General features: G+C 40.0%; 2 protein-coding genes across 3 annotated transcripts; one reads left to right on the top strand and one right to left on the bottom strand.

The window, feature by feature from the left end:
* The first annotated feature begins 456 nt into the window (after window positions 1-456).
* On the top strand, window positions 457-13,007 carry eya3 (EYA transcriptional coactivator and phosphatase 3). 2 transcript variants are annotated; one of them, XM_073482693.1, is made up of 19 exons: window positions 457-545; window positions 4,912-5,016; window positions 5,918-5,967; window positions 6,161-6,255; window positions 6,331-6,411; window positions 6,528-6,582; window positions 6,897-7,006; window positions 7,283-7,420; window positions 7,590-7,687; window positions 8,021-8,198; window positions 8,642-8,811; window positions 9,268-9,351; window positions 9,444-9,533; window positions 9,641-9,699; window positions 9,841-10,001; window positions 10,541-10,655; window positions 11,009-11,130; window positions 11,235-11,335; window positions 11,863-13,007. In XM_073482693.1, exons 2-19 carry the CDS (start codon window positions 4,960-4,962, stop codon window positions 11,941-11,943), a joined length of 1,845 nt encoding a protein of 614 aa, XP_073338794.1. In that variant the 5' UTR covers window positions 457-545; window positions 4,912-4,959; the 3' UTR covers window positions 11,944-13,007. The 2 variants fall into 2 exon arrangements, with proteins under 2 accessions (XP_073338794.1, XP_073338795.1); XM_073482694.1 differs by having other exon boundaries at window positions 478-545; window positions 4,909-5,016.
* Window positions 13,008-16,842: 3,835 nt separating this feature from the next.
* Window positions 16,843-21,542, bottom strand: LOC141009959 (XK-related protein 8-like). The gene is made up of 3 exons (XM_073482696.1): window positions 21,106-21,542; window positions 20,147-20,346; window positions 16,843-19,430 (listed from the first exon to the last, which is right to left on the bottom strand). Exons 1-3 carry the CDS (start codon window positions 21,399-21,401, stop codon window positions 18,676-18,678), a joined length of 1,251 nt encoding a protein of 416 aa, XP_073338797.1. The 5' UTR covers window positions 21,402-21,542; the 3' UTR covers window positions 16,843-18,675.
* Window positions 21,543-21,633: the final 91 nt, after the last annotated feature.

Raw genomic sequence — 21,633 nt, 5'->3', positions numbered from 1 at the left:
CAAGAATCTCCTCTAATTCAAGTCCATCACAATACTGGCACCCAAAGCCTTTGTTTAATTTAATTTAATTTGTTCCTAAACATATATATGTTTTTATTTAGGCTAGGAGTGCTTCTAACAATGAGAAAAATGACAAATGAGCCTGAACTTAAACTTTAAACTTGAACTCAGCTAGCTTAAAATTAGCCAAACCAATTAATGAATTAATCACTATGTTCTACGTGTCCTACAACTTGTTTGAGCCTTTATAAGAAGTAACACACCCTGACACAAAGCTGACAACTTTTAACAACCGGGTTCGTCTGTTCAAAGAACAAATGTCTGCGGTTTTGTCCCTCACCTGTGTTGATGCACCGCCACACCTGTCGTCTCCCGTCGCGCCGCCACAGAAAGGACATCTGTGATCAACGCCGCGCACATGCGCAGTAGGCCGAGCGACGACCACTTCCTGCTAAATAGTGCTCCCTAACAACAGACAAAGCTTGACACTGTGGATTCAATTGAAGACGCTTTAATAAAAGCGTTTCTCGTTCACTCCTTCAATGGTAAGACTGGTTTCGATCATTTTGGCGGTTCAGGAATGTTTGTTGTGCGATTAGCTTCGCAGCTGGGCGCAGCGGGAGTGAGATGCTTCTACACGATGCCATTTCAGTGCCCACTCCAATGGCTGCTGGTGCCGACTAATTTCTGGAACGGAAAACTTCAATGCCCGGGCCAAACTAAGTTACTCCCCGCCAGCTTACTTATTAAACCAACGTAAAGGACAGATAAATAAGATGGCATGCATGGTAAATTAACACCGAATGACACCGTACTTTCTCATAGGAATTACTGGTAAATTGTGTAAATACCTCGACTCTGTCGGCTAACACAGGAAGCTAACGTTCATGTTGGATAGCTTGCACGGTGGCGTGTAAATGCTTGGGGGGGTTCACTTTATTAATGTCTGCTGTAGTCTCATTAGTTGTGTGTTAGTTTATGTCTAGCTTCATGTGCTGCTTGTGCAGATTATGTGTCAGCTGCTCTGTGGTTGAATTAAAGCAATAAGAGGCACTGCTTCCCAGGAATTAGTCTGATGGTAGAGCTTCATAGCTAACTGTACACGGCTCGGGCTATTTGCTGGATTCGCTAACATAATGGTTGTACTCGGCTAACATTTGCAGATGACCTGGAGAGAAACTGTGCCAGGATTTCTGCCCTGATTATTATCAGTGTGCAGGGCAAACAGTTCAGGGGAGATGGGCGTTGGATCAAACAGAGTTGTTGGCACAGATGTGGTTTAAGTATTTAATCATTACCGGTCTCTGGCCAGACAGTTTGTCAGACTGTAACATGAAATTAATGGTTGCATAACTAGAAAATGCAGACAGGCAGCTTCATGTGTCTTCATCAGAAATGTGTTTGTAATCTGAGTTGTTACTGGAGGTAACTAACAGAGGTAGTAGTAGTTACTAGAGGTAACTAACTAACAACCCCCCCCCTTTTTTTTAAGATTTGTAACTTAATAATTTAAGTACATCAGTTATATGAAGACCTTTGGTTCATGCTTAAGTTTACAGCTCCCATATTTTGCAACTGATTTCCTGGAAAGAAACAAAGATGACAGTGCAAATTCTTAGAAAGGTTTCCGGAAAAGCACATGTTACTTGGTAGGGGTCGACCGATATGGCTTTATTAGGGCTGTTACCGAAACCGATTATTAGAAATCAAGACCGAAAACTGATATTTGGGACTGACATTTCAAATAACCAGTGATGTTTATACTTCCTCTTCATTAAATTTTGTTGTAGCTTTAGTATGTTCAGTTGTCAGAGCAAAAGTAGCACCTTTTTGAATAGTTAATTTTATCGGCAATCTGACAGAACAATCACTGATACTGATAACAGGAAAAATGCTGAATATTGGCCCGATAATCTGCCAGTGCCAATAATCGGTAATGTATGCAGTGGTCGGTTAGATTCTGAGATTTCTTTGCAGGAAAGCATCCATTTATTTACAAGAGGTTGAATGGATCTCATTCAGTATAGGGCTGGGCAATATGGCCTTTAAATAATATTCCAATATTTTAAGGCTATGTCACCATAAAGGGTATTTATCTCTATTTTGAAATCTCGTCTAAAGCGTTCCAGAAATGATTAGCCTGGGCTACAAAAACAACTAGAGGTAGACAGATTATCAGCCCTGCCGATTATCGGGGCCGATGTTCAGCATTTTCCGATTATCAGTATCATTAATTTTTCTGTCAGCTTGCCAATAAAATAAACTAAATTAAAAGCATACTTATTTTGCTCTAACGCAACATCCTCTCGCACAATGTTCTGTCCACCAACACTGAAAAAGATGAATCTGCAAAGTCACCAGTAACCAAGTATTAAGAAGCAGAAAATGGAAATACTCACATAAAGTAAATTGTCCAAATTGTACTCAAGAAAGAACAGTGTTTGAGTAAATTGTACTTCATCCCATCACTGGTTGTCCGAAATTATGACAGTTTAATTTTTAATGCAAATGAGTATCAGTCCCAAGTATCGGTTTTCAGTCTCCTCGATTTCTAATAATCGGTATCGGCCCTGAAAAAGCCGTATCAGTCGGCCCCTAAAAACGACTTTCCCCATATTCTCAATAATCTCCTCTAATTCAAGTCCATCACTATATTGGCACACAAAGCCGCTGCTTAACTGATTTTCCCTGGTTGTGGTGTCCCCCAGACATGATCCTCCCTCCTTTGGGAAAAGACAGCGATCACTTGAAGCAGAGACTCCCAAAGGATCCTGTATCAGGCCGATGTTGTTCCTCAGGTAGCACTATTTAACCCGAGTGTGAGAAGAGGTGACTGTGACCGGCTCTGTTACCGGTGGCAACAGCCGGAGAGACGGCGGCTTTGATTAATTCAGGACTCTTAAAACCGCCAGAAATAAGAGGCGATGATGTGTGGAAACTGGGAGTTTCTTGTTTGATTTAATAAGTAATGAACATGAGATTGTAAGATGTTTTGGGCTTAGTGCAGCTGAGAAGGTATATAAACTTATTTTTTTTACTTAATCATGTTTAAAGTTTGTGATTTAAGCAGGGTGTGGTCAGATATGGCCTTACAATAATATCACGATATTACAGGGTGTTTCTAGGATAATGATTTTCTAGACAACATGACAAAATAATAAAAATAATGCTGGTTTACAACTCAAAATGGCTGTTGAGCTCTCCTCGTACTCAATCGAGTGGCCTCTGTGTGCGGTTGTGAAATAAGTTTGCAAGTCATGTTTTGTTGCCGTACATTTAAAAATAAATCTGACCTCAAGTTGTGTCATTCATGTTTACACGCTGACTCCAAAACTTGTGCCCCATCTCATTAATTTTTTCTGAACAGGTTCAGTTTTCTGCCTTTTTTTTTTTTTGCATTCGTCAAAAGCCTTCAGAGGGTTGTGTGACTGTTCGAGGCCGCTGTAGCGTGATAAAACACTGTCTTGTCCGAATATCTGCGGATCAACTTGTTTGTGGATCAGTGGTCTTCTTTGTAATGTGTGTGTCCAGTATAGCCAGCAGCATATCAAACTAAGTCAATTAATTTGTTCATCCAATCGTAGCAAACAAACTTTCTTGACGTCAAACCCTTTTACTGCCACACAAGGACAGTTAAGGTTAGGGTTATGATTGGATGAATAGCGTTTCGTGTTCATTAATTATTCATGACTTGACTTTGTCATCCTAGGAGGATAAATTTCACAGCTGGTGGCAAATTTAGTTCGCTTCCAGACAAGCTTGTTTGTAGGGGAAGACAATCTGGACAAAAACTTGTGAAACAATTTATTTAATCACAAAATTGCGATCTCTTTTTCTCAGTTTTGAAGTGTCCTGTAGACTAAAGCCAGACTTGAAATAACCTATGAATTCTCCATTTGCACCATTTAAACACATTTATGACATTAAAGATAGTTTTTTATTGACACAAGCTCCTCATTTGCCATGTTGCAGGCTTTATTATTTCCAATATGTCACCCAAGGCAGAGCCACAGGAAGTAACTCAGCATCACTCAGTTGGTATGTTTATGTAGTACGGATCTGCAAGTCAGTGAAGTCTGGAGACAGAAGTAAGAACATTAAATACCGCAATCTTTACGATTCACCTTAAAAGTAGATTGCAGATGCCTTCAAGATCGATCACGAGTTAAAATCGTAATATATTTCAAATATATGTTTGTAAGTTGATTGATCATCAGTCAGAACATCCAGTGGCCTTAATTTCCTTCGAATGTCATCCGTTATTGAGTTCAGTTACATAAATCTTGCATAAGCTGACAGATGTGTCGATGGCCCAACCAATTTCAGTGACACTCTATTGAATTCAGAACGTGCACCATTAACTGCTGCTATACATTCATGTACCTTTTGAATTTGCCGTGTGACCTTCTTTCTCCATCTGTGTCTGCATTATGTCAGTTGGACGAATGTTCCATCTCTCCGGTGGTGGGGAAAGGCCAGTTAAGCGAGCAGTGGACAAAATTAGGTTAGATCTTATCCCCTCGGGGCATCTATTGATACGACAGCTTGCACCTGAGCACCTAATGCCTCTGGAGAATATGTTTTCGTTGAATGAAGGTTAGGTCACATGTAAGGTGGCACGCTTCCTTAATCCCACTGTAAACATAAGCGTGGTGGGGACGTTGGGCAACTTGAGTGCCACACGTGCCTCACCTGCAAGTCTCGTGCTGGAGATTAGGCCAGGGTGCCCCAGTTCCTCTTATTACCGCCACCTCCCCGCTGATCACCCCGCGATAGTGCCAGGAGAGAGATGCATCGATGAGTGTTTATGGCACAAGGGGAGGGGGGAGTCGCGTGTCAGAAAACTACATAAGGCATAACCCCCGGCCATTTATTCTTTGTGTTTTTTGCTCCTGTGGTTGTGTAAAGCAGGGTCCGGACACGCTTTCCAGGTGCAGAGAGTAGGCTGTGCATGCAGATATGTCGGGTCGCTCTGCTGCAGAGATGGACGACTCGCAGGAGCTGCCTGAGCTGCCGGTGAGTCTCCCAACAATGACGGCAACACACATCATGGGAGGGAAATGACTGCATAAATGACTGCGTTTATACGTTTGTGTTTCTCTAGATGTTGAGCATTTTCTTTATTTATATGAACTTGTGAATTTCAGGTGAACTAACATGGGTGCTCTTATTGTATTGTGAGATTAATGCAAATATTTAATTTAGTATATATTTTGTGCTTCTCAGATTTAATATTCCAGTTGTTGCTGTTGGTTTTATTGCAGTAAATTTTCTTTTTTAACAAAGCAAAGTTGATGGTGGATTTTAAGGGTGATGGGTCAAATTAAGAAAACATGAGCATAGATCAATATGTGAGGTTCACTGCACTGCTGATTTGAGTAGCTGACTGATTGATTGATGGAAAGTTTTGAGATCTGTCTTTGTTTAACCAGTGAAATGTGACAATTTGCCATTTTTGCCCTTTCGCACTCCATTGATTAATGTTGTGTTTTTTTATTCAGCCAAGAAAAGTATATTCAAACATTATTATTGGTTCTCGTAATCCGTGAAAAGCATTTGTCCCATTTTATGGACTGAAGAAGTTTTTAAAACAATCAGAATTGTATTTTAAAGGTGCAAAAATCATTTCACAGTAGACTTGTATCACAACTGCAGTATTTTTTTCCAACAGATTTGATTTATTATTTCTTTTAAATGCTGCAGAGCTCATACGCTTTATGTGTCACGAAATAATGTATAAAATAATGTGAGTGATTTCACTATTTGAGTGATTTCATTCAGTCATTATGACAGTGACATAATTGTGTTTTCATCTGCCTTCATTCGCTAATATATTGAGGAAAAACAGATGTATATACAGCTGGGATGCAGCAGAGAAAATAGATTTATTGTGGAAACCTTTTCTGTGTGTGTGCAGACAAAGAAGGCCAAGCTTGACATAGACGGTGGACTGGAGAAAGAGCCAAGGTTTGTCTTATGGTGATTCATTTCTGATCTTTAAAATCCTTTTGAATTGCTGCTTACACATTCCAACAGAAAACAACTGAGAGCAAATGTTGAGTGAAGAATAGACTATTTATTAAAGAAAGAAATGTATTATTTATGTGATTGTGATTTACAGAAATCCTGTAATTGTAATGAATTCTTTATGCTCCTCCAGTGATTTAGGTGCTGATGGTAGTCCAGTGGCTGGATTGGGTCCATCAGAGCAGGAAAGCTCTTACTCTGCGCTGTCCACAGCCCAGCTTGATCCAGGTAAGTGAAGAAAATGTGATAGCACTCAGAAATATTCCTGGAAAATATAATAATGTAATTTGTGTTTGATCGCAGGTGATCAGGAGCAGTCAGATGCAGACAGTAGGGCAGCATCTCAAGCGTGCAGTGACTCCTTGAACTCATATGCACATTCAGGTAAGAACTGAAGCGCCAATTTTATTGTAAACAACATACAGAAAAGGTGTGAAAAGAGAAGAAAGTTTCTCTTGTATGTCAAACTGAAACCGTGTTGTCTCTTGTGTTTTTGACAGCCACCGACACAACAGCCACATCTGAATACACCCAACAGGTTTATCAAGGAAGCAAGTGAGTACACTACACTAAGCAAATCAGATTATCTCATCATTCATCGTGTTCGAATGTTATGCGGGTTTAAGAACGTGAAAGGTGATTTATAGTGCAGGGTCCCAGTGTGTGACCATTTGACTAAGTGAAATCCAGAAAAACAATCTTGTGCGTTGCTAATTTTTTGCAACTTACTCCAATTCCAGCAGGTATAAATGTGTCACTAAATAGCAAATGTTACAGTGAGGAAAGATGGGGTTAAATACCAAATACTGTAGGTGTACCCTGATTTGATTTGAGTAAGTACTGAATCTCCTGCTCGTTCCCTCTTTCAGCCCGGCAGTGACGTCGTACACCAGTCAGGTGGCCTTTCCTCCTCTGGCTCAGTCCACTGTGTACTCCGCCTTCCCCCAGACGGGCCAGACCTACGGCCTCCCGCCTTTTGGTTAGTCCCTGCTTCTTCTCTAACAGCCTATTTTACCTCTGTCTGCTCACTAAAAACCCAGCATCACACCGTTGTTACTTTGCTTTCGAGGCCTTACTGTGCTTTGGCGCTTTTGAATCGATTTTTTTGCTTTTGGTCTCTGCTTAAACACATTAATTCAGTCCACATCTTAACTGAAATACCTGATTTCTTAACTTCTGCCCCAGCGTCTTCAGCGACACTCTCCTCTTGCTGCCTCCTTCATTCTCTGCTTCCATTGCTCTCTTTCATCTTCAGGTGCTATGTGGCCAGGCATTAAAACAGAGACAGGGCTGCCTGAGGCGCCCTCTGGTGGCCAGCCTGGGTTTCTCAGCTTCTGCACCGCATATACCTCAACGCAGCCAGGCCATCTGCACTACTCATACCCCAGCCAAGGCAAGCTGCGACCTCACTCTGTCTCACAAGATAACACCGTCACACTCTCTGCAAATAATAAAGGAGATTTTCCAGTGGCACAGCTCTGTTTTCCTCTCTTGTTGTCGGTCACTTCAGATACTTTGATTTTCCTCTTGCATTGATTTAGTCGAGCACTTTCTGTCTCCAGGCTCAAGCTTCACAACATCCAGTGTGTACTCCAGCATCCTTTCAGCTGCAGCTCCTACAACCACCACCACCACCTCCTCCACCACAGCGGTCCACCAGGTCAGTGTTCCTCAGAGAAATGTAGAACAAAACTCTTGTCTCTGTGTGTTGATTGTTATCGATTCTCCTGTTTATCAGTGCAGTGTGAGGGATGAAAAGACATTTAGTTTAATAAAAAAAAAGTGTTGTTTTTTTAATATTAGATTTAAGCACACATGAAATCCCAGACTTGTAAGTGTATTCCATCCCCTAAAATGTTTAAAAGAAAAAGATCAACAGTCAATTAAGGTGGATGATGTGAGAAGATCTTGGAAGGTGTAGATTGTTATCTTTTTCTACCAAACCATCTCCTGTTGATAACAATTGTTTTGTTTGTTTGTTTACTTCCTCCAGGAATTTAGCAGCTACAACTCTCTGGCACAGAATCAATTCTCTCAGTACTACGCTCTGCCTCCCAGCTATGTGCCTGCTGGGCTTCCCAGCAGCGACGACCAAGGTGCCGGTGTGGGAGCGGCCGGATATTCAGCTGTGAAGTCGGAGCAGGCCGCCTCAGCTGGACTGCCCCCCAGAGGTAAACTCACTTTGATTAATATTATTTCTGTTCAACTTTCTATTTGTTTCAAAAGAATGATATAATATTCTGTTAACGTATAAAATAATTATTTAAGAAGATGAGTGATGATTTTGAGATGAGTGTAATAAATAGTATAACAATAAGGTTTTATTTTCTATTTGACATTTTATGATTCTCTAATATTACAGGTGTATTAATAAAGATCAAAGTGTAAAAATATAAAGGATCTATTAGATATAATATGACCAGTATTTACAGTATAGATGTTTGACACTCATATTGTCTAAAGAGAAGAAAGTTGATAAGGAGAGGGATGAAACAAAGGTCACTGATAAGAGTTAACTGCTGTGCACAAGAAAGAAAAAATCACAATCAAGTTTTAAGACATAACAGAAGAAATGTGTTATTCAGATACTAATTTCAGACTTTGTTGTACTTAGATGCGTCCCCACCAGAGAGCCTCCCGGCAGGTGCGGCCCTTCCTGCCAGTGTGGCTCTCCCCGCTGGAGCCAGAGATCAGGACGAGGTCGGACGCAGGAACTCTGTTGGAAAAGCCAAAGGGAAGGGCAAGAAGTCTGATAACTCTCCACCTACTGAGAGTGACCTGGAGGTAAACAAGTCAGCAGCTGTCTTTTTATTTCACACATTGACAATCCACTAAGTCACTGGTTCACAGCTTGTGGGTCACCAAAGTATAGATTATTATTTCAGGTAAGGGTTAGGAAAACTCATGATGACACTCACTGCATTCACAGGAATAGATCTCTAATTTAATTCAAATCGCTCATTTTACATAAACTTCTTGCAGTTATTGTGTTCAGTGTTTTATTATTATGCATTGAATATAATATGAAATATCCATGAAATATGTCACATTGTCAGGATTCATCAGTGTAATCGATGATAGAAAAGATGTCCGTTAGAGTTTAAAACAAAGCTAAACATGTGTTGTCTGGAACGAGTAACATGGTCTGTAAATATTCCTTCTTGTCAATTGTAAAACATAAAAGAAATCGATAAGTGTTGAGAATTAACGTGTAATATTTTTCTTTCATGTTGTTTTCAGCGCATTTTTCTGTGGGATCTAGACGAGACCATTATCATATTCCACTCACTGCTCACCGGCTCCTACGCTCAGAAGTTCGGAAAGGTGTGTGTCTCTGTAAATACGCATATGAAACTCAGGCATACGACAGGATAAGAAAACGTCCGACTCAGTTTGTTGTTTGTTTGTTTGTTCAGGACCCAGCAGCAGTGCTGAACTTGGGCTTGCAGATGGAGGAGCTGATCTTTGAGCTGGCAGACACACACCTTTTCTTCAATGACCTGGAGGTACAGATTCAGACTGGTGTCACAGCAGCTGAAATGAACACAATGGGCTGTCAGTCAACTTCAGTGAAAAGAAAAGAAAACTTGTCTGTCTTGTTGTTTTCTTTCAGGAGTGTGATCAAGTCCATGTTGAGGATGTTGCCTCTGATGACAATGGACAAGAACTGAGGTGTGTACACAGTTTACAGAACGACGACTACCTCATCACACACATATTGAACTTATTACAGCCTTCAACTTAATGACTGGGATGTAGGTTTGTTTCCATCATCTAAATAAATAAACAAAAAAGTATTCCTTCCTATTTTAGTAACTACAACTTCTTGGCGGATGGCTTTAACGGCCCCAGTGGTGGAGGGGCGTCCGGAACCACCACAGGAGTCCAGGGAGGGGTGGAGTGGATGAGGAAACTGGCCTTTCGCTACCGCCGGCTAAAAGAGATCTACAATAGCTACAAAGGGAACGTTGGAGGTGAGTTGGCATCAGTAATAACATCTGGAGTTTGAAATGAAATGCGAACAAGAACGATTTCACTCAGGGACACTTGGATACCACCTTTGAAAGTACATCGGTTCTGAAGTTCCTACTTTCACATTGACTCTTGCCGTGCTTTCAGAGGCCTGTTTTAAGTCTTTTTGTTTTCCTAAGAAAAGACCCCTCAAGCACTTTCAGCCACGTGAATTCCCGTCATTTTTGAGGACAGTAAAAAATAGCTCCACAGTCAATATCCAAAAGGCAAAATTATGAAAACACACAGATCTGAATTTTCACAATTTATTCTGTGACAAACAAGGTAATGTTTCAGCCCGGTGGCCAAAATAAACAGAACTGTTTGTCTGTCTGTGTGTGTCTGCTACCTTTTTGCCTCTTGAGTATCGGACTGTGAAAACGCTAAATTTAGAACGTTAGATTTTACGTGTTTGATCGTGATTTCTAAATCTCGTAGTATTAAGGTTGTATTCATACTGCACATTCAAATCTTCTGCATAAGTCCATGTTGTCTCTTTCAGGCCTGTTGAGTCCGATGAAGAGGGATCTTCTTCTTCGGCTTCAGTCTGAGATCGAGAACGTCACAGACGCCTGGCTCAGCACGGCGCTCAAGTCTCTGCTGCTCATCCAGTCCAGGTCTGAGCAGAGCACGGTTATTAATTTAAAAAATCTTTAATGTCTCTGCAGTGAGATGAATGTTTATTCTGAGGATGATACAACCCTAGATACTGTTTAGGAGGATAGAAGTATATGCTTGGTTGTGATCTTGTCTTACAATTTAGGGTCTTAGTTTCAATAATGTCTGTCATGTATTTTATATTTTATTCAGCTGAAATTGGCCCAATATCAGTGCAAGATAAATGGCTCGATATATCGACAGTGTGCTCTGGTAAAGCTTTTTGTTTTCACCTTTGATCCCATATTTATGTTTTTGTGTGTGTGTGTGTGTGTGTGTGTGTGTGTGTGTGTGTGTGATATTCCACCAACAGGGGGAAGTGTATGAATGTGTTGGTCACCACCACTCAGCTGGTTCCAGCTCTGGCCAAAGTGCTGCTGTACGGCCTGGGAGACGTCTTCCCCATCGAGAACATCTACAGTGCCACAAAAATAGGTACACATGAAACGTGACAGAGGAGGAGGTGACATTAAGATCCTGCTTTTGGATTCTGTGCAAAATATAATGTATTATTTTCCCTGCGGTTTCCTTTCATGCAGGGAAAGAGAGTTGCTTTGAGAGGATCATCTCTCGCTTTGGGAAGAAAGTGACGTATGTGGTGATAGGTGATGGTCGAGATGAGGAGTTTGCAGCAAAACAGGTAAACGTGAAAGTTTTCGCGTCCTCCTTTCAGCTTGCCTTCTTGTGTTTGTCTGTAGGCAGTTTACTACAATAAAGTTGTTTTTGGCTGCGGGGAAATACAGGTACAGTCACTGCGTTTGTAAAAGTGTCCACATCGGAAGCTTTAAAGTCGAGATGAGAGTGTACATGACTTAAAAATTTAATAACTAATAGAATAAAGACTAATAGAAGTGAGGGTTTGGAGCTTGACACTGTAGACCAGTTGCTAAATTTGCTTAGCGTCCCAGCTCGTGCATACTGCAGCAACAAAGTCGAGTGTGGTGCTTGTCTTTAGCTGCTAAACTACCATTTTGCCTGTTTTACCAATCCGATTCCAGACTCATGAATTGCTGCCTTAGTCCCAGATTTATTCACTCAAATAAGTGAAAAGAAATGGAAATTTAGTCTGATAAACTAGCGAATGTTTATCAGATTATTTTCCCACCTTCAGTTTGACTACATTTGGAGTGTTGTTTCAAAGATGTCTGTCTTTCTCTCTCTGCGTAGCACAACATGCCTTTCTGGCGGATCTCCACTCACGGCGACCTTGTGTCCCTTCACCAAGCGCTGGAACTGGACTTCTTGTAAAGGAGGCGGCTTTGAAAGTCGCACACCAAAGGGAAAATGTAGTCGTTGTCGTCCTGTTGGTCTGTGGAGTGACATTGTGTGATAAAATCCTCCACAACCTAAACGATACACACTATTACAAACACCTATCTGCCCTCACTAACGACTGAAGACTCACTGTGTGATGTGTGATGTACTGAGACAGACTTTGGGTCGGAGCTGACTGTGAGAAACAGACTGGACGCATCATTCTGCTGAATTGAGGTTCCTCACGTCCAGCGCCCCGTCCTCTACGGCAGCTAACCTCAACACAGCTGAAACTGGCACTGATCTGGACACAGAAGGGAAGACATCCATTTTTTTTTTTGTTTCCTCCTCTTTGATTTCATTTTCTTTTTTAAATATCAAAACCTCCTGCAGTAAAACAATCCCTCTACTTTTAATTTCTCTTTGTGGATTTAAACAACCAAAGGGCCTTTGTTTGTTGTTTATTGTTTTCATCTTTTTGGATTGTTGCAGCTTTTTCTTTAGGCTCTGTGTAAGTCAGAGAATAATATCAAAGCTAATTTGCCTCTTTCTGGGTTGTTTTGCACTCATTCAACGACTTGAAAGCATCATTTTGCAGTCTCCCTCACAAACCAAGTTATTCACAGTCATCAAGTATCAAATGATCCCATTCTTATTTTTTTATTTGCCTCCCATGTAGCCATTCAACTATTTAACCTAAGGTACTAAATGTGGTCAAACGTATAACTTGGTCTTGACTTCCCGTCCATATCTGACCAAACACCACACCCTCAGTCAGTTGTCCTGACCTCTCCACTGTGTCATTACAGGTGACATGTGGTCCTCTTAAAAAGCGGCATGTGTGATGTCATCTGTGGTCAGTGAGCATGAGCCAACTTCTGCAAACCTGAACTGTATGACTGTATGTCATATGAAAGGTAGAAGGCAGAGCATGATCTGCTGGTGCTTTGCTAGTAAAGAGTGTATTTCCCGTAAGGGAACCCACTGATTCTTGAGCATGACGTCTAGTGTATCAATACTGGAATTTCCGACTTCGATACACCTTAAAAATTAATATAGATTCTTATGAAAAGATAAATATAACAAGGCTTTTATACGGAAGCCCTGAGGGGCAAGTGAAGTCATTTTTTTTTCCTTTCCTGTGTTTATGACTTGTGGGAAAAAAGTTTTGCCAGAATAATCTTTCTAAGTTCGTTAAATTTCTTTTACATCTGTGATGGAATTTCAGGAGGCAGTTTTCTTTCCCTGTGTGAAACAAAAAATAATTTTTGATTGCAATTTTTATTATTTCTTATAAATGTATTTAACCAAGTGGGGCAAGGGAATTCAGGAGAAAATACATTTTCGTGTTTTCACAGATGAAAAATAAATTAAGGAAAGATTATTCTGGCAAAACCTTTTTTCTCACCAGTTCTCAGGAGAGAAAACAATTTAGATCAGACATAGAAAATGGATCACCAGGAGAAAAAAAAACCTTAACTTTCTCCTCCCAGGCTTCCGTACTTTTACATGACAATAAGGTACATTATTTTTTCCTTTTCTCGGCTAGTAGCAGCAGAAAGACGGGAAGGCATTACATTTCTCACTTTGTTGAAACATTTGTTTTTTTCTCTTTAGATTTGGTCTTTTAAAAATAATATGTTTGCTGTCGGAGAGAGGAACGAGTGAACTGGTGCCTGTGTATCGATACAACAGAAAATGAGTATTGAAACTGTTCAAATATTCAGGATCAATATATCAATATGTTTGACAACGCTCATTACTTAATTAGTATAATCACAAAAACCTGAGGTCTGTCCCAAATCCATATTACAGACTAACTCTTGTAGTCATAGTATATTGATTTAGTAGTTTACAAAAAGTAAACATTTCATCACTTAAACGCTTTATACTTGCAAGAAATGACACAATGTCATTGCGAGTTAAAGACACGAATAGTACGCAAAGTGTTTTTAATCATCTTAATGAGATGGGTTTTTTTCGAGATCTTTCTGGAGCTGTTTCACCACCCGCAACTTCTTTAAATAATGTTTCAACAACCACGAGCAGCTCTTTCATTTCTTTTGTGCATTGTGGGAGAATATTGGTCATCAACAGACCACTCCAAAATATACTGCATTTAGTCTGTACACTTAACTGTATCATTTTTCTAGTGTGAACACAACATATACTAAAAACCTGTTTAGATTAGTATGGATACTGGATTTGGGACACACCGCTCTGGGCTTCAGATTTGGTGAATTTGAACAATTAAGTTAAAAGATTTGAATTCTTCGACTGAAAGCTAAAATCAGGACTGTTTGAGGGCCACCAGTTGTTTGACTGGATGTGCACAGTAGTGGATGAAAATGTTCATCAACTAACATTTTCTATTTGTGTTTTTTCTGGAAATTTGGTTAAAGCTTTGCCTTATACTCGGATTGGAAATCTGACCACAGATAACGGCTCAGGATGCAGGATCTGGATTGGCTTTGAATGGAAACTGCAGGTTTTGAACCAACAGCAGCTCCCGAGAGCTCTGCTTCACCTGCAGGATGTGGCTCCTTTGTAGGAGCACAGGGGACCCATTGTCTCTTAATCCGTCCATGCTCACGCCTCTCAGCCTCTGACTCAGCTAATACATTGTCAGGAGGATCATTGTTCACTCAAGAGGTTACGTTTTAAGGTTTGCTGTTCTTTTTAGTGAATTGCTTGACAGTTGTAGCATCTCATCACAATGGTCACCAGCACAGTTTTAGTCTGTGGGACTGTTGAATTGTGGGAGAAAGAAAATGACATGTTAGCCGGCAGAATTACATTTTATTACTTTTACATGTTGTCATGGTTGTGTTAGAAAATCAGAATTGCTTTTTTGTTGCGACTGATTGTGAAAATGGTCGTTTACCAAAGACATTATTCAACATGTTTCCTCAGTTGCTTAGGTTTTTCAAGTTGTTTGATTTAGCTGACGTTCGTTGTATTCATTAGTTAAAACTAGAGCTGCAAATAACAATTTTTGGCATTATTGATCAATATTTTGGGTTATTTGTTGAACAATTTGCAGTGAAATAATCAATATAAAAAAAATATCTTTTTTGATAATTGTTGTTCCGGCTTCTTTAATGAAGGATTTGCTGTCTTTATTTGGTTTATATGATTATATATGTTCACTGAGTATTTTTGCTGAGGCTGTTGGTCAAAACAAACATTTTGAAGACGTCACTTTGGGGTCTGAGACATTGTGAGCATCTTTTGTTTACTTTTTATTGAGATCGAGAAACTAATCTGCAGATTAATCTGTGGTGAAAACGGATGTTAGTTGCAGCCGTAATTCTGTCTTTTAATGTCAGGATATCATTAAAATGCACATCACATTTTTTCAGAGCCCCAAGAGACGTCTTTAAAAATCCAATAGACCAAAATCCAAAGATATTCCTTTAACTATCATAGAGGAATTAGAAAAAACGGCAAATATTCACGTCAAAATGTGTGAGCTTTTGGTACTTTTGCTTCAAAAAGGTCAAACGGTTAATCGATTAAACACCTCATAGTTGTGTCAGATGACTACAACCACAGAATTACTTAATCGTTCAGCCACATGACAAACCCCAAACCTGTCGCAGACGTAACGAGGGCAAACGAAACAAAGGATGATGACTGTGCAATACATTTCTACTTTGCTCATTAACTGTAAATTAAGGGATTTAAAAGAAGCAGGAGGGGTCCACTCTCCCCCGGTCTGTATGAGATTACGAGTGAACAATACTGAGCCTGAAGAAGATTTCGTATTTCCACACATGCAGCTTGACCGTTAAGAATGTGTATTTCCGTGTGTATTTGTTTGTGTCTTGCGTGACTGTGCATATTTATATTGTGCCTTTAACCATCATCTGTATGCATAATCTCAAAGGGAAACGTGTAAGATTTTTTGTTTGTTACATTTATCACTGCATTGTTATATTATCCAAAGTGTTATCTTACTTTTTTTTTTTTTTTTTACTCAATACTTTTTTTAAGTTCTGGTGAGACTTTTTTGTTTCTAGATTTGATTGTCCTGTCTGCACTGTATTCAAAAGGTCTCCTTCTAGAAAACTATATATCCATTTTTGGGGGAAATGTTTATGTAGAGCGCTCAGTTTGTAAAGAAAATTTTAGTGAAGGGCTTCAGATGGCTAACCGTTGACTTTGCTTTCAGAGTGACAATACCTTCTTGTTTTTCATAAATGTTCTTGTGAAAATATCACTTTTACGTCTGCTTGGTATTAGATTTTTTTGCTTCCTTTTGGAAAGGAGATTGCATTTATTTTGTTGCTGTGAAACGCTTAGCACCGCTTAGAGACAATCACAAACTAAAACACATAGTATTTTAAATGCAGAAAAGCCTGTTAAACAAGGTGTGCTTTTGATTGTTCAGTGTCGTACTACCTAAGTGAGTCCAAGAGCAATGAGACATGTTAAAGAAAATTGAGAATCCATATGCAAACTTTGCTTTTTTTTCCTGCTTTCTGAATGTGTTTTCTGTTTATTTTTACTTTGTCTGCATGTCATGTCTGTTTTGAAGTATACCATTGCTGTTAAAAAAAAAAAATGACCACGCAATGTTTAAGGGGCTATACTCTTCTTTGTGTCCTCTTTTTTTCTTTTCAATGCCAAATACTGTTTATTATTTTTAACGCTGTGTTGTTTTTGTTATGTATCTCATCTCATTTTCAAGGACCTGTGAGGCCACATAGGGTCATGTAGAGAGCCTGAATGTGATCCTGTAAACCGAACACTATCATAATAATCAATGCTAATTTAATTACAGTAATCACTATTTTCCTTACAGTAGCTGTTCGGGACCTCGACGCAGTCTTGTAAGGTTTTCCTGTGTACCTAAGACACTCAATACAGTGTAAATAAATGTAAAACAAGTTTCAGACTCAAGTTTATGTTTATTATTTATTGGTGGAAAAAAAAAACATTGACAAACGAAACATTTCAAACAAAGTTGGTCTCTTGACATGGCCCACTGCTATGCCGGAAAAAACATCAGGGTAGCTGTTACAGGATAGGTTTAAATTAATACATTAAAAGCCTTATTGGCTACTAAAAATCCTTCTGTCCACACAGGCCACCTTCCTAAATTGTGAGTATTTTATTGCAAAATGTAGAGAAAAGTTGAACAAAGCTGACCTCTGACCTGTGAATCCGCCAGAGCAGCAAAACAGTAAACAAATGCTTGAATTCGTTGGCTGTTTGGGTTTCAGGAAGAGTGAATGAGGGATGGATCGAATTACAAACTTGTGACGTCTTCACAATAAAAGCTACCGCACATTTGCCAGTCAAATGCTTTTAATTTGAAGCAGCAGCAGCAATAAATGTGAAGGCAGCTCTGACACTGTAGAGTCAATGAGATATAACTGATAAAAGTGCTGGATTACATTCATGCATCCTGTGAGTCCCTTGTGTAAAGGCAGGCAATCTGAATCCAGCGCTGGAATGGCGGACTCCGCCACTACCAATAAAAGCTACAGAGGTAAATACATTCAATCACCTAAACTAATGCCGTCTGGTCCTCTGGATTAAAAAAAATAAAGGTTCCCAAAGACTAAGAAAACAAGAAAACTTTTTTTTGTCGGCTATGTATGTAAAAAATATTGCTTAAAAGTGATTCCTGCCTACAACAGAGTGATTCTTCTCATGCAGTTACTGTAGTATATGTATACTTAACTATTACTGGCTGGCTACACAGAAAGGTTAAAATAGTTTTTCGGGATGTTGGTGTAAAAGCTGGCCTGGGGCCTTGACAAATTTCTGAAAAAGCACCATAAATTAAAAAAAAAACAAATAGTAACAAAAAATTAGGTTTGATTTCACAAGAATCTGCGGGATTTACATTTAAATTGTAAACCATTTTAAATGAGTGTATTTAAATGCCCCTGTAGTGTTTTGAGATATAAGTGCGGAGGCTGTTGCAGGTTTTTTTTCTGTGTCAATTATTTTTCATGCAGTCCCTTAAAGTTTGGAATGCATTTTTGCACACAGTGCATATGTGAATAAAGTAGTATAAAGCCTTTTGTGGCTTCAGGGGAAGCTGCATGTGATCTAGTAAATCCAGTGATGTCACTCAGTAGCTAAGAAGAATGTGTGGAATAAAAAAATATATGGTATCAGCGGAGTCAATTTACAGATCCAATACCATATATTCATTAGAAATGGGACCTTCCCAGCAGCTCCCTGTATACAACTTAACCAGTAGCCAATATCAATATCAATAAACGCGCATCCGTACATTGGTAATATACAGCTGTGAATACCGGTATCGGTATCTTGAAGGAAAAAAATGGTATTTGACATGTCTAGTGTTGTCTACCATACATTATACCGCTATAGCATTATAACTGTATCCCTTCTAAGTAAGTATGAGAGGGAGGAACAGTTACAGCGACCAGACAGTATTTCATTCTACATAAGGCCACTTAAGTTTTGTTTACATTTAATATTGTAAACAAATCCTTTAAACAAACAGAATAAATAAAGATTGAAAGCTTAATGTGCTTTGGTTCACAGTAGTGAAAATGCAGCTATTTTAACTTGAACCTACGTCACCCCATGAGGTTGTGTCTGTGGTCGACCAGAGAGCAGGCCACAGTCCTCTTTCCCACACAACCCCATGATGCTGATTAATCAGGCTGGTCCACTGACAGTCTGCATGACTCAGTCTCTTTCTAACCTCCATGTCGGCTGGATGTCAAGTGATGCAGGTCAGGAGTAGAAGTTCTCGGCCAACTTCCTCATCCTCTTATTGCAGCGCTTGATGTCGGGTGCTGGTGGGCTTACATCGACCCTACATAACATCGACCTCGTTTGCACAGAATTATCTCTTTCTTCTTGTGAGGGCAAAGGTAAGTCTACCTCATCCATAGCGGTGCCCCCTTTCAACTTCTCCTCCTTGGTGAGGTTTGGATGAAAGCGCTTATAATATATCATTTTAGAAAAAAGACCAAGCACGTAAACTGCAACAACACTGACTGCAGTGATTATAGCATACGAGACTGATGTGTCAAAATAAGGTGGTTCTGGGCTCATCTTCATCCAGCAATACAAACTGCAAAGGAGGGAGATATCAGCCAGTATGTACCCATGATAGAGCAGAGTTCGGTACCTCGTCTTCCCCTCGACCACATTAAACCAGTCGAAATACCAAATGAGGGCTACAGTGGCTCGGTAAAGCCACTCTCCGCAAGTGCTGTCCATTAAACTGGTCTGGGATCGCCAGGCGAAGAAGAATAAAACCATCCAAGAGCAAATGAAGTGGGTGAGAATGAAGCAGGGTAGCACGGAGGCAAACAGAGCGAGGGCGGTGAGGCGAGGCGCGATGAGAAGCAGGTTCCAGAGAAAGTAGACTACCGATGACATCACATGCTGCTTCTTCTTGTCAGGCAGGAAGGAGCGCAGGGAGCGGTGGTACATGGTGACACTGCAGGCGATGGCTAAGGCTGACCCGATGGCCTTCAACACTGAGGAGGAGAAGACAAAGATGTCATTGGAGAAGCTACAACTAAAAAATAGTGAATAAATGGAGCCGGCTTTTAAAACTCAGAAAATATACTTTCACTTCAGTTTATTTTTGATGAACTAAAGCTAGCAGAAGTCAAAAATAACAGAGTAACCCACAGTAAAGAGGATATTGCATGATTCAGATGAAAAAGGGTCAGTCCAGACTGATATAATACTCCAGTCAGGTCACTTCCTTCTTTTTGTCTGTGTTATTATTGGTCTGCTGAGATGTCTTTTTCCACAGGTTGTATGAAAATTATCCAGAATAGCCAAAAAATGTTTTCTTAAAGGTCATTTTTACTGCTTGGAGCTACACACACTGAATTTGCCTCTATTGTATTGTGTTGGAGGCAGAAATCTCAGAGATTGAGTCAGTGATTTATCAGCAAAACCAGCAAAAGTATCAAAAGTAAAAGTACTTGAATTTCCATTCAATTCATGTGATAATAACGACAAAATTTTATAATCCTGAGTTTATTCATTCATTTTGTCTATAATGGAGACATGACAGAAGACAGAAATTGCAGTAACTAAGTGCAACATGTACTTAGTAATGTTCCACCACTGTATTTGGTGGAACTGACCCTTTAAAGAAAGGCTTTTGATCAGGACATCTCTGACAATTCTGCCTGAAATCTACATGACTCAATCCCAAGACACGAGTAACATACTGCACCTGTCTCAGGGTCGAGCTGGCCACGCTGCAGAATGATGGTGAGCATGAGGACGAGCTGAGGGGAGCTCTCTGAAAACGTCTCTATGAGCCGTAGCATGCTGAGGTCATGGCTCAGGTACACCGCAAAGTCCCCGGCATTCTCGGCTTCCTCGAGCTTTGTGAAGTAGCTGCGTGCGGACAACTCGAAGACACCTGCATGCCTAGAACACACAGTAAAAATATAGTTATCATCATATAGCAACATAAAAACCAGTTATAACAGAGACATACACACCAGAAAAGACATTATTTTGACTTATTTGGCAGTGTGGTCACACATAAGATATGTGTGATATATAAAACCAGTTTTGCAAAGATAATCAGATTATCTTCTGTAAGGAAGGAAACTGTGATTCAGCCCATGTTTCTACTATTCCTGAATCACTGTGGGAACAAAAACCCAACTACATAAACAAAAAGACACCGCTACACACAAAAAAAGGCTACGTTACACTAAAACATCCTGTGTCATGCACTGTGTAAAGAGGAAATGAAAAAAGCGATGTAAACCATAGTGGAAGATTACATAATGTTGCTTTCTTCTATTACATGATATTAGAGTGCATTTCCTTAAAGGATTTTCCTTTTTACTGTATACCAAAACTAAACATTAAGCACCCCACCCTAGTTTGGAAGTAGGAAGTGCAGTACGATGGCACCACAGTTTTCCTTTCAGATTATTTGTTGGCGTTTCCCATAAATGGATTTTCATGAATAGAGTGAGTGAATGAGGGTGGAGTTCTCGGATAAAGAGCCAAACATTCGAAAGAGAAACAACTAAAACAACTTCATTTTAAACCCTTTAGTTCCCTGCATTCACACCCAGTTTTCCACTAAAACTACAGAGCAGAGCAGAAAGAAAAGCTGGCTGAAGGTATTTAAAAACACAAACATTATTACAGTATACAAAGCTACACAACCTGAAGTAGATTCCCAGTTGCAGCACATGGAGCAGACTTAGTTGCCTCGGGCTCAGGCATTTCTCAACAGTCGTCTCCCGCTTAAAGTCCTCGTAGCTGTACCAGAGCCAGCTGAAGGCCTGGACAAGAACAGACGAGCCCACGAGAAAAAGCAGCAGGAAACCGAGGCACACGTAGGCCTTTTCATTGTAGAAAGTCACGACAGCATATACATCTGACACAATGTCGAGAAGTAAGAACACCAGACCTAGGGAAGTGAAGACAAAGTCCACTCGGGATAACTTAAACACAGCCATTGTGCCTGTCACTATAAACTTCTTCCACGTCCCCTTTGAGTGCCTGCAGCGAATACAGCTACATACCTCAGGACACAGCTGTTTACACGTCAAAAGCAACCGAAAGTAAGGAACGAGCCAAAGTTCAGTATTTGAATCCTGTTTAACCCCTCCTACAAAATGACCCTCCTTTAGGGATATTTGACACCTTAAAGAGATACTGTAGTAGTGTGGTCATCACCAGTTTACGTAA

The sequence above is a fragment of the Pagrus major genome, chromosome 16, assembly GCF_040436345.1.
Source record: "Pagrus major chromosome 16, Pma_NU_1.0".
Lineage (NCBI taxonomy): Eukaryota > Metazoa > Chordata > Actinopteri > Spariformes > Sparidae > Pagrus > Pagrus major.
This window is presented reverse-complemented; position numbering and strand designations above follow the sequence as displayed.